This window comes from Hemibagrus wyckioides, linkage group LG13 (assembly GCF_019097595.1).
Source record: "Hemibagrus wyckioides isolate EC202008001 linkage group LG13, SWU_Hwy_1.0, whole genome shotgun sequence".
Taxonomy (NCBI): Eukaryota; Metazoa; Chordata; class Actinopteri; order Siluriformes; family Bagridae; genus Hemibagrus; species Hemibagrus wyckioides.
The window spans coordinates 10,309,767-10,321,045 of NC_080722.1; the positions used below are offsets into that span (position 1 = coordinate 10,309,767).

General features: G+C 40.6%; 1 protein-coding gene across 2 annotated transcripts; it reads left to right on the forward strand.

The window, feature by feature from the left end:
- Positions 1 to 127: 127 nt before the first annotated feature.
- mbtd1 (mbt domain containing 1) lies at positions 128 to 9,444 on the forward strand. Of its 2 annotated transcripts, XM_058406002.1 has the most exons (17): positions 129 to 314; positions 1,257 to 1,455; positions 1,558 to 1,691; positions 1,788 to 1,902; positions 2,013 to 2,095; positions 2,192 to 2,309; positions 2,407 to 2,541; positions 2,634 to 2,722; positions 3,045 to 3,279; positions 3,394 to 3,449; positions 3,539 to 3,643; positions 3,746 to 3,893; positions 3,986 to 4,068; positions 4,272 to 4,506; positions 4,966 to 5,037; positions 5,408 to 5,551; positions 8,084 to 9,444. In XM_058406002.1, the coding sequence occupies exons 1-17, from the start codon at positions 294 to 296 to the stop codon at positions 8,200 to 8,202; spliced, it is 2,091 nt and encodes a 696-aa protein (XP_058261985.1). In that variant the 5' UTR covers positions 129 to 293; the 3' UTR covers positions 8,203 to 9,444. The 2 variants fall into 2 exon arrangements, with proteins under 2 accessions (XP_058261986.1, XP_058261985.1); XM_058406003.1 differs by lacking the exon at positions 5,408 to 5,551 and having other exon boundaries at positions 128 to 314.
- The last annotated feature ends 1,835 nt before the right edge of the window (positions 9,445 to 11,279 follow it).

Sequence of the window (11,279 nt, forward strand, 5' to 3'; positions counted from 1 at the left end):
GTTGTTGAGTGTAAGCCTGAGGCAGAGGAGTGGGAGTGTAGGTGTGTTCGTCTCTGGCTCCTCTGCAGTAAAAATCGCTCACCTTATTTTGTTTGATCTGGCTGGTGACGACATCACATCTGGACCAATAGTAAACAGGCACGAGGGCGCATGCGCACTTATTCAATGACAATTGTTGATAATCAGCTGGAGTTATTTTTTTGCATTTGGTGAAATATTGAGCACGAGCCCCTGGCAGCGGGGCCTGCTGTACAGCGTACTCACATTAGCTTTCGCTTTTACATGAAGGGCTAATGGAAGACGCAAGGGATTTGGTGAGAGAATTTATATTCTGCTTGCTTCCTTGTTTCGGTTGTAAAATAGCCTGTGCTAGCTTGTTAGCTAGCTCCATTACAATCCTCTTTGTTTTGGTTGTCAGTCTGCAGCAAAGCTAGCGTTAGCCTGCTAGCTAGCTTACCCCGCGGAGCGCTACGCTATCAACGCTAAAATGAATCTCTTGATGTAGTGACATGAATGCAGTCAGTATTTCCACCGCGGCCTTCTTCTTTATTTTTGCGTTTTGTGGAGCACATCAGAGCCCGAGGCCCATAGTGTAGCTCGATATGTAATGTTGTAGCTAGCTCCATAGCTAATTGGCTTAAGTCCAACAATGTTCACAACAAACCCAGGCGGCTGCTGAGCGTTCAGGGAGTACCTGTTGCATGAAATAAGGACAATTTGTTCTGTGATTGAAATGCAGAGAGTGGACAAAGCTTTCGGGTCAACTCTCTTCGCCTTTCATTTGCTAAGCTATATAAAGGCTGCTGCTGGTCACAGAGCCACCTTACTGACCTGCAAACATCAGAGTTGTGCACTATTTTGCATTACACTTCACTTTTTATTCCTTAAATCTGACCATACGACTGATCACCTGTCATCTGTTTGCTTTTGCAACTCGTTTTTTAAAATTTTTTGCAAAGTTTTTACAATCTTTTATTTCTAAGTGTAGATTTATTCCCTTACAGTCGTGTCCATATTTGTTTCATTGAATTGTTACAGCAATTCAGATGCCATTTGCATTCAGTTTTAGTCAGATATATATAATTTAATATTTTATAATATGTTTGATTAATTGATAAATAATAACAGTATCCATAACAGTATTCTGCTCAGTACTTTTGTTTGCATGCTCTGAAGTCAGGTTTAAATTTTGTTCATCTTTAAGTGTGCCTTCTGCTTCCCGGACAGATCAGTTGACTTGAACCTTGTTTTGGCAGGCCGAACGCACTTCACGGTCTGAAAGAAAGAGAAGAGACTCATTTGGCATGTTTGACGGCTATGAGAGCAGCGAGGAGTCGAGCAGCAGCTCCAGCACAGAGGACAGCGAGGATGAGGAGCGCAGTCTTCCTGCCGGTCTGCCCATCATCAAGAACAACGGGCAGGTGTACACCTATCCTGATGGAAAAGCTGGCATGGGTTAGTGCAGGAGGTTTCGGCCTCGGCTGCGTGCGTGCGGATCGTGAGTGTTGGTGTATTGTATTAAGTACTTGTTTTCTTCTTCTTTTGTTGTCTTTAAAGCCACTTGTGAAATGTGTGGAATGGTCGGGGTCCGCGATGCTTTTTACTCCAAAACAAAGAGGTTCTGCAGCGTGTCCTGCTCCAGAAGTTATTCCTCCAACTCGAAAAAAGCCAGCATACTGGCCAGACTTCAGGTATTTCACATCTGAACAAACTTCTCAAACAAATTTCAAATGTGTTTTATTTTTTAATTCGCAGCTGTATTAAACTGTGTTGTACGTCTCACAAAGGGGAAACCACCAACAAAAAAAGCGAAGGTCTTACAGAAACAGCCTCTCATGGCAAAATTGGCAGCTTATGCACAGTATCAATCGAATCAGCAGAGTCCTGCTAAATCAAAATCAGGTATCATGATGAAAAACATTAACTGCTTGTTTATTTTTTTTGTGTGTTTTTAAGTAGTGAGAGAGATTTGTACATCATGTACTATATTGTGTATCTTTCCATTTTGATAGCTATTCCTGTCGAGGGCTTCGACTGGGGTCAATACATTTGTAGCAATAACATGATGGGAGCACCAGTAAGCTGTTTCAAACATGTGTGTATTGCTCATAAGCAGATCTTCATTCAATTGAAAATCATTAAAATGGTAAGTATTTCCTCAACACATGCTTGTGTACACTGTGTTCCCCAGGTGGCCATGCGTGTATTTTGGGGTGACATTACTGATGGTGTGAGGGTCGAGGTTCTCAATTCTGACACAAACCTCTCCACCAAAGTTTACTGGATAGCAGAGATCGTTAAGTTGGCAGGTAAATTTTTAACTTCTATTTATGTGTTGCTCTTACATTGCTCCAGTTGTGTGATGGCATGAACATACCTTTTGTAATCCTTTTTTTTTTTTCTAAGGTTTTAAAGCACTTCTCCGATATGAGGGATTCGATAACGACTCGAGTCATGACTTCTGGTGTAATCTGTGCATCCCAGAAATCCATCCTGTAGGATGGTGTGCCTCGAATGGTAAACCTTTGGTACCTCCTAAATGTAAGTAATCAGTTACCGTGATAGAGCACATATAGTTCTTAGGAAATTACCTGGCAAAAAGGTGATGCATTTCATTTTTGTTTGCTTCGTAGCAATCCAGCATAAGTGCTCTAACTGGAAAGGGTTTCTTGTCAAGCGACTCACTGGAGTGAAAACTCTGCCACTTGACTTTGCTAAAAGGGTAAGAATGCTCTGGGTCCACCACGGCCCTGACAGAGATATAGCACTTACTGAAAATGAATACATATTTCTATTAGTTTGTGAGTTATCTGTACAGAGAAGAATTTTACATATGCTACAGAATTGGAAGTTATAATAATGGAAATTATTATTATTATTATTATTATTATTATTATTATTTAAAATAAAAATACTAAAAAGAATTCATGTTGAACTTGATTGCATTCTGCCTTGTAAAAGTGCACTACACTTGTTGTGGTTGCTGTTGTAGACATTTGTTACCTTATGTTTTTAAATAAACACTATAACCCTGTCACTCCCAGGTACATGAGAGCATGCAATACCCATTTAAGAAGCTGATGCGTGTGGAGGTGGTGGATAAAACTCACCTGTGCAGGACACGTGTAGCTCTGGTCGAGCAGGTGATCGGGGGTCGGCTGCGACTCGTCTATGAAGAGAGCCAGGACGGCTCAGATGACTTCTGGTGTCACATGTACAGCCCACTCATTCATTCCATCGGCTGGTCAAGGAGCATCGGGCACCGCTTTAAAAGATCTGGTCAGTGTGTGTGCTCACCTGCTGTTAGGGCTGTGAGGATTTCATTAACAGCAGTCACTGGGCAGATTTTCGCTAAAACATAAATGCTTTTGTTATATTGCCTGCTTTCTCTAGAGGTGACAAAGAAAATTGAGGGTCTGATGGACGCCCCTTCCCAGTTATTTCTAAGGGTAAATTTTCCAGAAAATTCTAAAGATAATCTACATGCAGAAGTCTCTGACCCGTGACAGAGATATTTTTGTTCTTTTCTCCTTATCAGGTGAAGGATGTAGACCAGAGTGGCGAGTGGTTTAAAGATGGCATGAAGTTGGAAGCAATAGACCCTCTCAATCTCTCAGCTATATGTGTCGCTACTGTAAGAAAGGTAATGGCGCGCAGCCTAAACGGAGTTATGCATCAATTATAGAAGAAGCGTATAAATGGAAATGTCCTCCATTAATTCCTGGACTCGCTTTTCTTTCCGTAGGTGTTGGCAGATGGGTACCTCATGATAGGGATTGATGGCTCAGAAGCAGCAGATGGCTCCGATTGGTTCTGCTACCACTCCACTTCTCCCTCCATTTTCCCAGTGGGCTTCTGTGAAATCAACAGCATTGAGCTCACACCTCCGAGAGGTAAAGGCCATTTCAGGAGTTACCATTTGCAGCTTTCTGCCAAAAATAATCGCTTTGATTTATTCATCTGTAAATCTTGACCTGATCCACAGGGTACAACAAACTGCCATTCAAATGGTTTGACTACCTCAGAGAATCATGTTCAATAGCAGCCCCTGTGAAGCTCTTTAACAAAGTAAGTTCCGTAAAGAACAAGGGAAAGCGATGCGCGTTTTCACCCAGTGCTAAGCCCTTTTCATGCCAGTCTGGTCTTGATTTTATGTCATTAAATGGTATTGGAGGATTGCAGATAAAGTCAGTGACACCTTGTACTGTTTTTATGGATCGCATTTCTCTTCTCATGCACTTACGTGGGGTCATTACGTGGGCTATTTACAGGAGGTCCCAAATCACGGCTTCCGCGAAGGCATGAAGCTAGAGGCGGTGGACCTGATGGAGCCACGTCTGGTGTGCGTAGCCACGATAACCAGGATCGTCCACAGACTCCTGCGCATTCATTTCGATGGATGGGAGGACGAGTATGACCAGTGGGTGGACTGTGAGTCTCCAGACCTTTACCCTGTAGGCTGGTGTCAAGTCACTGGCTACCAGCTCCAGCCCCCTGCTGCACAAAGTGAGTGAATATTACACAATAACTGAGTTACGTTCAACTTCAGAAACGTTGGTGTCATAAAGTGGAATTTTAATGTTAAAAGTGAACTGAGTGATTCAACACGATTCCATTAAGTGGAATTAACTTTAGTTCATTTGAAGTAACCTCCTATCCTCTAGGCAGCTAAAAAGAGCTGATGCTGTATTTTGTGTGCGTAATTTTATTTACACACAATTATAGCCCTGCCCCTTTCCAATCTGTTTTTCCCCCCACTCTTCGGCGTCACATAATCTGTGTTGTGTGATGTAACCAGACCAGATGGAAAATGAGAGTTACTGACTTCGCTCTAATTTAGACTTGATTGTGATGGTGAGAGAGCATCCTTAAACTAGTGACTGGTTTGTTAAGAGGGCTGTTTTGAGATTCATTTTCATTGACTATCCGTGAGTAAGAACGTTTTGTTTTGTTTTCTTTCCTCAGCCACAAGGGAAGCACCGCCTAATGTGACGAAGCAGAAAAAGAAAGCTCCACAGTACAAAGGACAAAAGAAAAGTAAGGCACTTCTTCATTTTCAGCCAGCTCTCTTTCTACTTCCCCATTTCTGTTCACTGGCCACTGTGTGTGGGGGCTTGTCCATCAGGGTGTCCTCCTGCTCTGCTCTTGGTCTCATTTGGCTGTGTATTGAGTGATGGTGGCACTACTTCAGTGGTGAGAGCTGCTAAGGACAGATCTGGGAGGTGGGAAAAGTTAATCACTGGGTGGAAAAGTGACCGGTTTGTCGTTCGGCATGGTGCTCAGAAAACAGAATGTAAAGTCATTTGACATCAGGGAAGGAAGTTGAACAGGGTTGTTGTGAGAAGTAGAACTCTGCAGCATGGCTAATGCAGTAACATGGGTAACTCCAGTGTGGCTTGGTGTTTAGAGAGGAAGATTCCAGTTGGGAGGAGGCCGCTCGGGTTTGGTGGGTCTCTGAGGAGGAGCAGTTTCTCAGGCGATGAAGAGCAGACTCCGTCCCTTTACCTTCCCCACCCACCTGGTGTGGAGCGTGATCGCTCACTCAACTCAGGTAATTTCATTCTTAATCCCTCAGGCCGGCGCTCCTGCTGTGGTCTCCACATCGGCGTGCCAGGGCATAACGCAAAAAGAACAGGCACAGCTGTTAGAGGGCAAAGTTGTTTATACAATCTGGGATGCATGTTAATAAAATGGCCATTATATACAGTGGGAAGTGTTTATCACATACTGCTGGAAGCCTGTGAACTTAAATATTCCCTCAAATATTGCCTGATGAAAATAGTGTCTCATCATCTGTTTTATATATATATTGGCGAACCTCATCATCACAGCTTGTAAATGTTTGACAAAAAGTTAAACTGAGATCATGTTTGAGAAAGTTTCAGGTTGCACCTGTATGTGTACACCTGATAACTACATGGATCATATGTATAGCTTCAAGTATTCCAGCATTTTTAACATAATCTATATGAGGACTGATTCCATGTACAGACATCAGACCTGTGTTAGAGCTGTGTATCAGGACTGGAGGGATTAGTCAGAATTGCTTCAAGTACAGGAAGGAGTGGAACTAAAACGGTCCTGCGGACACTTCTGCCCTCTGGACCTAATCTGTAAACCTAAAGAGAACAGAGAACCCCTATTTTCAATGCTCACTCATAATAGACGTCTATGGGCAGTTGCTGTTTCATCAATAAACATTTCTGCAACATAGCGTGAGCTCATAACTACAACACTCTCCTAATAGTCTCATTGCGTTAATGTTGTATTGTTGTATCTCCTAACGCCTGCAGCTGGAAAGGAGTCTGGATTTAGGGTTAGATTGTTGCTGAGCAAGCCAGAGGTGACGGTGGATTAAACCTTAATAGAAAACAAGTTCAAACCCATAATGGAGCACATCGTCATCTGGGTGATACTTTAATGTATAAAATATTAGACAGACAGATCGTTCGGAAACCTGCGTTGCGGGTTAAACTAGTTTATCTAGCAGATCTGAATTTTGTAGTCTTGAAGCTGGTAATTAGACATTAATGTGAACACAGATTTAGCATGATTCTAACTTGACAACGTTTACAGCTAAACATGCCCATTCATTTTAATAACTTTATAGCAACCTACAAAAACACATGATTTAATATAAATAGTAGAGTTTTGTCTGTACAAACATCTGGCCTGAGATGCAGGTTATATGACTGCATGTCCAAATCAATGTCCATGGTGTACATACACTACACATGTAGCAGAGACTGGGTCTTAAAAATGCTGGAATATTACGTTAACTCATCATTTTAAAGACATTTCTTTATCCATGTCCTGCACAGTGTCCATGCATATTAATGATTCATCATTGAGATCAATCATTTGCAATTTTACATCCTGATTTCTGTTGCTCTCTAGATCACTTGGAATTGTTCCTGTGCAGCATGTCACAAGCTTTCTAGGCAAAGACAAAATTATTCTCTACCATTTTTTTTTTAATAAATGAATTTTGCACTGATCAGCCGTAACATTAAAATCACCTGGCTAGTATTGTGTAAGCCCCCCTTGTGCCGCTAAAACGGCTCTGGTCCATCGAGGCATGGACTCCACTAGATCTCTGAAGGTTCGTGTGGGATCTGGCACCAAGATGTTAGCAGCAGGTTGTGTTGTGAGGTGGGGGACTATGTGGATCGTACTTGTTTGTCCAGCACATCCCACAGACGCTCGATCAGATTGAGGTCTGGGAAATTCGGAAACAACTTGAACTCTTTATTCCTCAAACATTTTTGCAGTAATGCAGAGAGCATTATCCTGCTGATGGCCACTGCCATTAAGGAATACTTGCTGTCATGAGAAGGTGTACTTGGAATGCAGCAACGGTATGTGGTTTGTGTCAAAATAGCATTAACATGAATACGAGGAGGGGCAAGCCTTTACTCCTCATGCTCATCAAATGAGCCTTGGTCTCAGGATCACCGGTTGTCCTTTTCGGGACCACTTTTTTGTGGATAATAACCACTACAGACCGGAGACACCTCACATGAGATGCTCTGATCCTGTCGTGCAGCCATCACAAATTGGCCCAGAGTCACTCGGATCCTTACACTTGGCCATTTTGTTCACCACTTCGACTGTGAAACCTGACTGCTGCCTACTATATTCCCACCCAGTGAATGGTGCCATTGTAACTAGAGAATGATCTTCACGTCACCTCTCAGTGGTTTTAATGTTATGGCTGATTGGTGTACCTCACTCCTGAAATCCTGCAACACTTCAAAACTGTTTCACTTGTTAAAAAATTGGAGAAATAATAGCCTTTTTGAACATCAACATTAAATAGATGTTAAACATTTTTTGCTTGAACATTTATGTTATTAAACATGAACAATTTATTTTTTTAATACGTATGATATTTAGAAAAGTCAAAAATATTTTATATTATTGTGGGTTGTAATGGTTTTATGCCTGCCAGGGTTAAGATTTGGTTTCCTATCTAGCTCCTCCCCCTATTGATAGGGATATTGGTTAATGTAGGCAGTTTTGAGGTTTAGAAGGTTTCTGTGTAATAATCGTGCTTCTCTTTGTGTTTGTGTTCTTGGTTCAGAGGCCACGCTGCAGATAAAGGAGGAGACTCCAGAGGTGGACGAGTTCACCTTCTCCCAGGGCACATCAGACCAAGAGAGCAACGGCTCGGGCAGTTACTACATCAAACAGGAGCCGTGAGCGCCGGCCCTGCTGGAGCCTTACCTCACTGCCAACAGCACTGGAAGATCCCGTTCAGAGCGACACACACACACACTTACACACACGCGGCCTGGGAGAACAGGGTGACCTTACTTCCTCTTGCACGCCAGGTCCTTTTCTTTTCAGGTAAGAAAAGCTGATGAAGAGACGATTCAGAATTCAGAGTTCAGCCAGAGAAAGAAACATGACGGGGATTTTCTTGACTTTTTTTGTTCGATCAGTTTGCCAGATGGACTTTTCCTCAGTGATCATTGTACTTGAAGTTTTCGTAGCTGTTGTTTATTTGTTTTTTTTTTTTTATTTCCCTTAATTTTTCTTCCTGTAACATTTTCCGTAACTTTTTTTTTTTTTTTCTCTCTCTCCTCTCTCCTGTCCCAAGACCATGTGTCTCATGCGCTGATTTATTTCAAAAGCCCTTTTATCTGGATGGGTGTGGATTTTGTAAGAGCAGTAAAAATCTATATTGATAAAGTATATCCATATATATATAAATATATGTATAACCTTAACGAAATAGTAGAGTAGTGGAGTAAGGGTTTAATATTCTATTGGTCAGAAACCTTCCTGGTAAGAAGAGGTATAGCCTAATGGAAAACACTGTCACATTTTGCACTACAGGGATGTAAAATTAAATGTATATCAGCCTGTGAAAATGTTGAAGTTACAGCTTTATTGTATTAAAACGACAAGCAAATGTACAATATGTATAGGGGCTGACCCGGCGATCCATTCAGCGAGGGGATATTTGCTCTGATCAGCATTACGATATGCAAGAACATTTCTTTGATATGAAGCCAGTGTTGATTTATCTCTTGATCTCATACGTGGAGCCATTTTTCTATACTGGTTTTAAGTATTTTATGAGCCACAGAATAAAGAAAAGAAGAACATGATCTTTACTAGCCACTCAACACTACTTTTTGCCATGATCTTAACCTCTCGCACAGCAGAGACGTTTTTTTCTGTATCGCCGAGCCGCGAGATCCGAGTTCGTCCCTGAACCGCCACGACAGTTTACCAGCCTCTCCGCTTTTTGTACCGAACCAATGAGTGATTACGCCTATATCCTGAGAGCAATCGTCGATCCCACATGTTCGATATCCGAACGTTCATTCCAAGAGTAAAAGATTTTTTTTTTTTTTTATACTACCTCTCTTATAAGAAAAAGTAAACAGTGCGAAATCTACGTCGGCTAAAAAAAAAAAAAAAAACCAACAAAAACGAAGGGTTCACGTGTGTAATCACGCCGCTCCTGCTCGGTTCTTTTAACCATCTTCCTGCAATAGCTACTAGTTTTCACACTTACCCATCGGAAAGGACTATAATTCACCGTATGCAAAACGAGTTTATAAATTCACATGCACCGTATATTCTACTTTACAAGCTACCAAACATTTATATTTGTTACATATTGTGATATTGAGAGTCCTTACAATCGAAGATTATGCAATAATACAGTAACGTGTTGTTTTACAATGTCTTATTCTTTAAAATGGAAAGGGGAAAAAAAAAAAAAAAAACACATAAATATATACTTACATTCTATAAAACCTAAATCAGATAACTCTTACGATATGTTGTAAAAAATAAAAATAAAAAAAAAAACAAAAAACAACTGTGATGATTTTGTAGAAGCTAGACTTTTCCCTCTTATGGACTTATGTTGAGTGTTCTATATATAAAAAAATAATAATAATAATAAAAAAAAAAAAGAAAGATAAAGGAAAAAAAAAAAAACGAAACAAAAATAATACGAGCGATATTGTTTGCATAGTGATTTATATAATTCTTCTATAATTATAATCTCTATCAGTACCAGTGAGGCTGTTGGTGAATTTCTCAGGAAATCTTGTATTTCATTGGCTTTTATTTTGTTGTATTTTTTTTCCTCATATTTACTGAATCCACTTTTCCATATGGATGTGAATGTGTTCCTGCATTTGCTTTTCGTCTACAGTACCTCATAGAGTCAATACAGAACTCAGAAGCCAAACAAAATCTTTCTCTATAGCCTCCCCCGGTCACTCAGAGCCACGGCGCTGGACCGGGACACGTGGGGAAACGTGATCCGGCGCAGTGCTCTGGCTCGTCACGACACCCTCGCTCACACAGACCCCATTCCACTCTCTTTTGTTTATTATTATTATTATTATTATTATTATTATTATTATTATTATTATTATTATTATCCTTCACTTTCCTCCCTCCACCCGTATGCCAGTTTTCAAGATTTTCACCTAGCTAGATGTTGATCATTTTTGCTGTGTATTTGATTTCGACTCTATATGACATCTGTTGAAGCAATAACACGTCGTGCTACAATGTTGTCATATCGATGTGTGTGTGTTTTCTTTTTGGGGGTTTTGTTTGCGTCCGTGGTTTGCTTTGTACAGTTGTGTGAAAAATCTTTTTTTATTTTTGCTTTACTTCCATTTCGACTGTTCACTTGTGGTCTTCTTTAGGAAAAGAAAAACAGTCTCAAGTTTTCTATATAAGGCTATTCCTCGAAAATCATAGCATCAGGATTACGGTCAACACTGGTTTGATGTCAGCTCATGTTGTAATTTTTTTTTTTTGAATTATTATTATGATGATGATGATTTTTATTTTTTAATTTTGACCAAATTCACCTGCATCTATTAAGACATGACTGTTTCAAGGCATGAGATTTTTGCTGCTACCAATCCTCCAATCAATCGTAACACACCCTTAACGCACAACTTCACCTTTAAAGCTAAAAAAAAAAAACGATTTTTTCTCAACAGCAAATGTGATGCCTTATCCTGTTTATTCAATATTTAGAAATGTTTCTAAGCTGAAGAAGGAAAAAAAAGAAAATTATGGGATAACAATGTGCAGTAGGTTGATAATCATCAGTGCATGCAGCAACGCGAGAATCCGAGAAGACCGGCCGATGTTCCCGGTCTCCAAATACTAACACGGGTTTTTTTGTGATATTTTTCCCTGTCCTTAGTAATGACATCATGGTGCTATATATTTGATAATTCATTCGCTTGATCTATGAGAGGAAATCGAGTCCGTAATTTTAAGGGTGG

Coding starts and splice junctions, on each gene's coding strand:
- mbtd1 (XM_058406002.1), top strand. CDS start 294: ATGGAAGACGCAAGGGATTTG. Junction 2,723..3,044: donor CACTTGACTTTGCTAAAAGG/GTAAGAATGCTC, acceptor TGTCACTCCCAG/GTACATGAGAGCATGCAATA. Junction 3,644..3,745: donor GTGTCGCTACTGTAAGAAAG/GTAATGGCGCGC, acceptor TTCTTTCCGTAG/GTGTTGGCAGATGGGTACCT.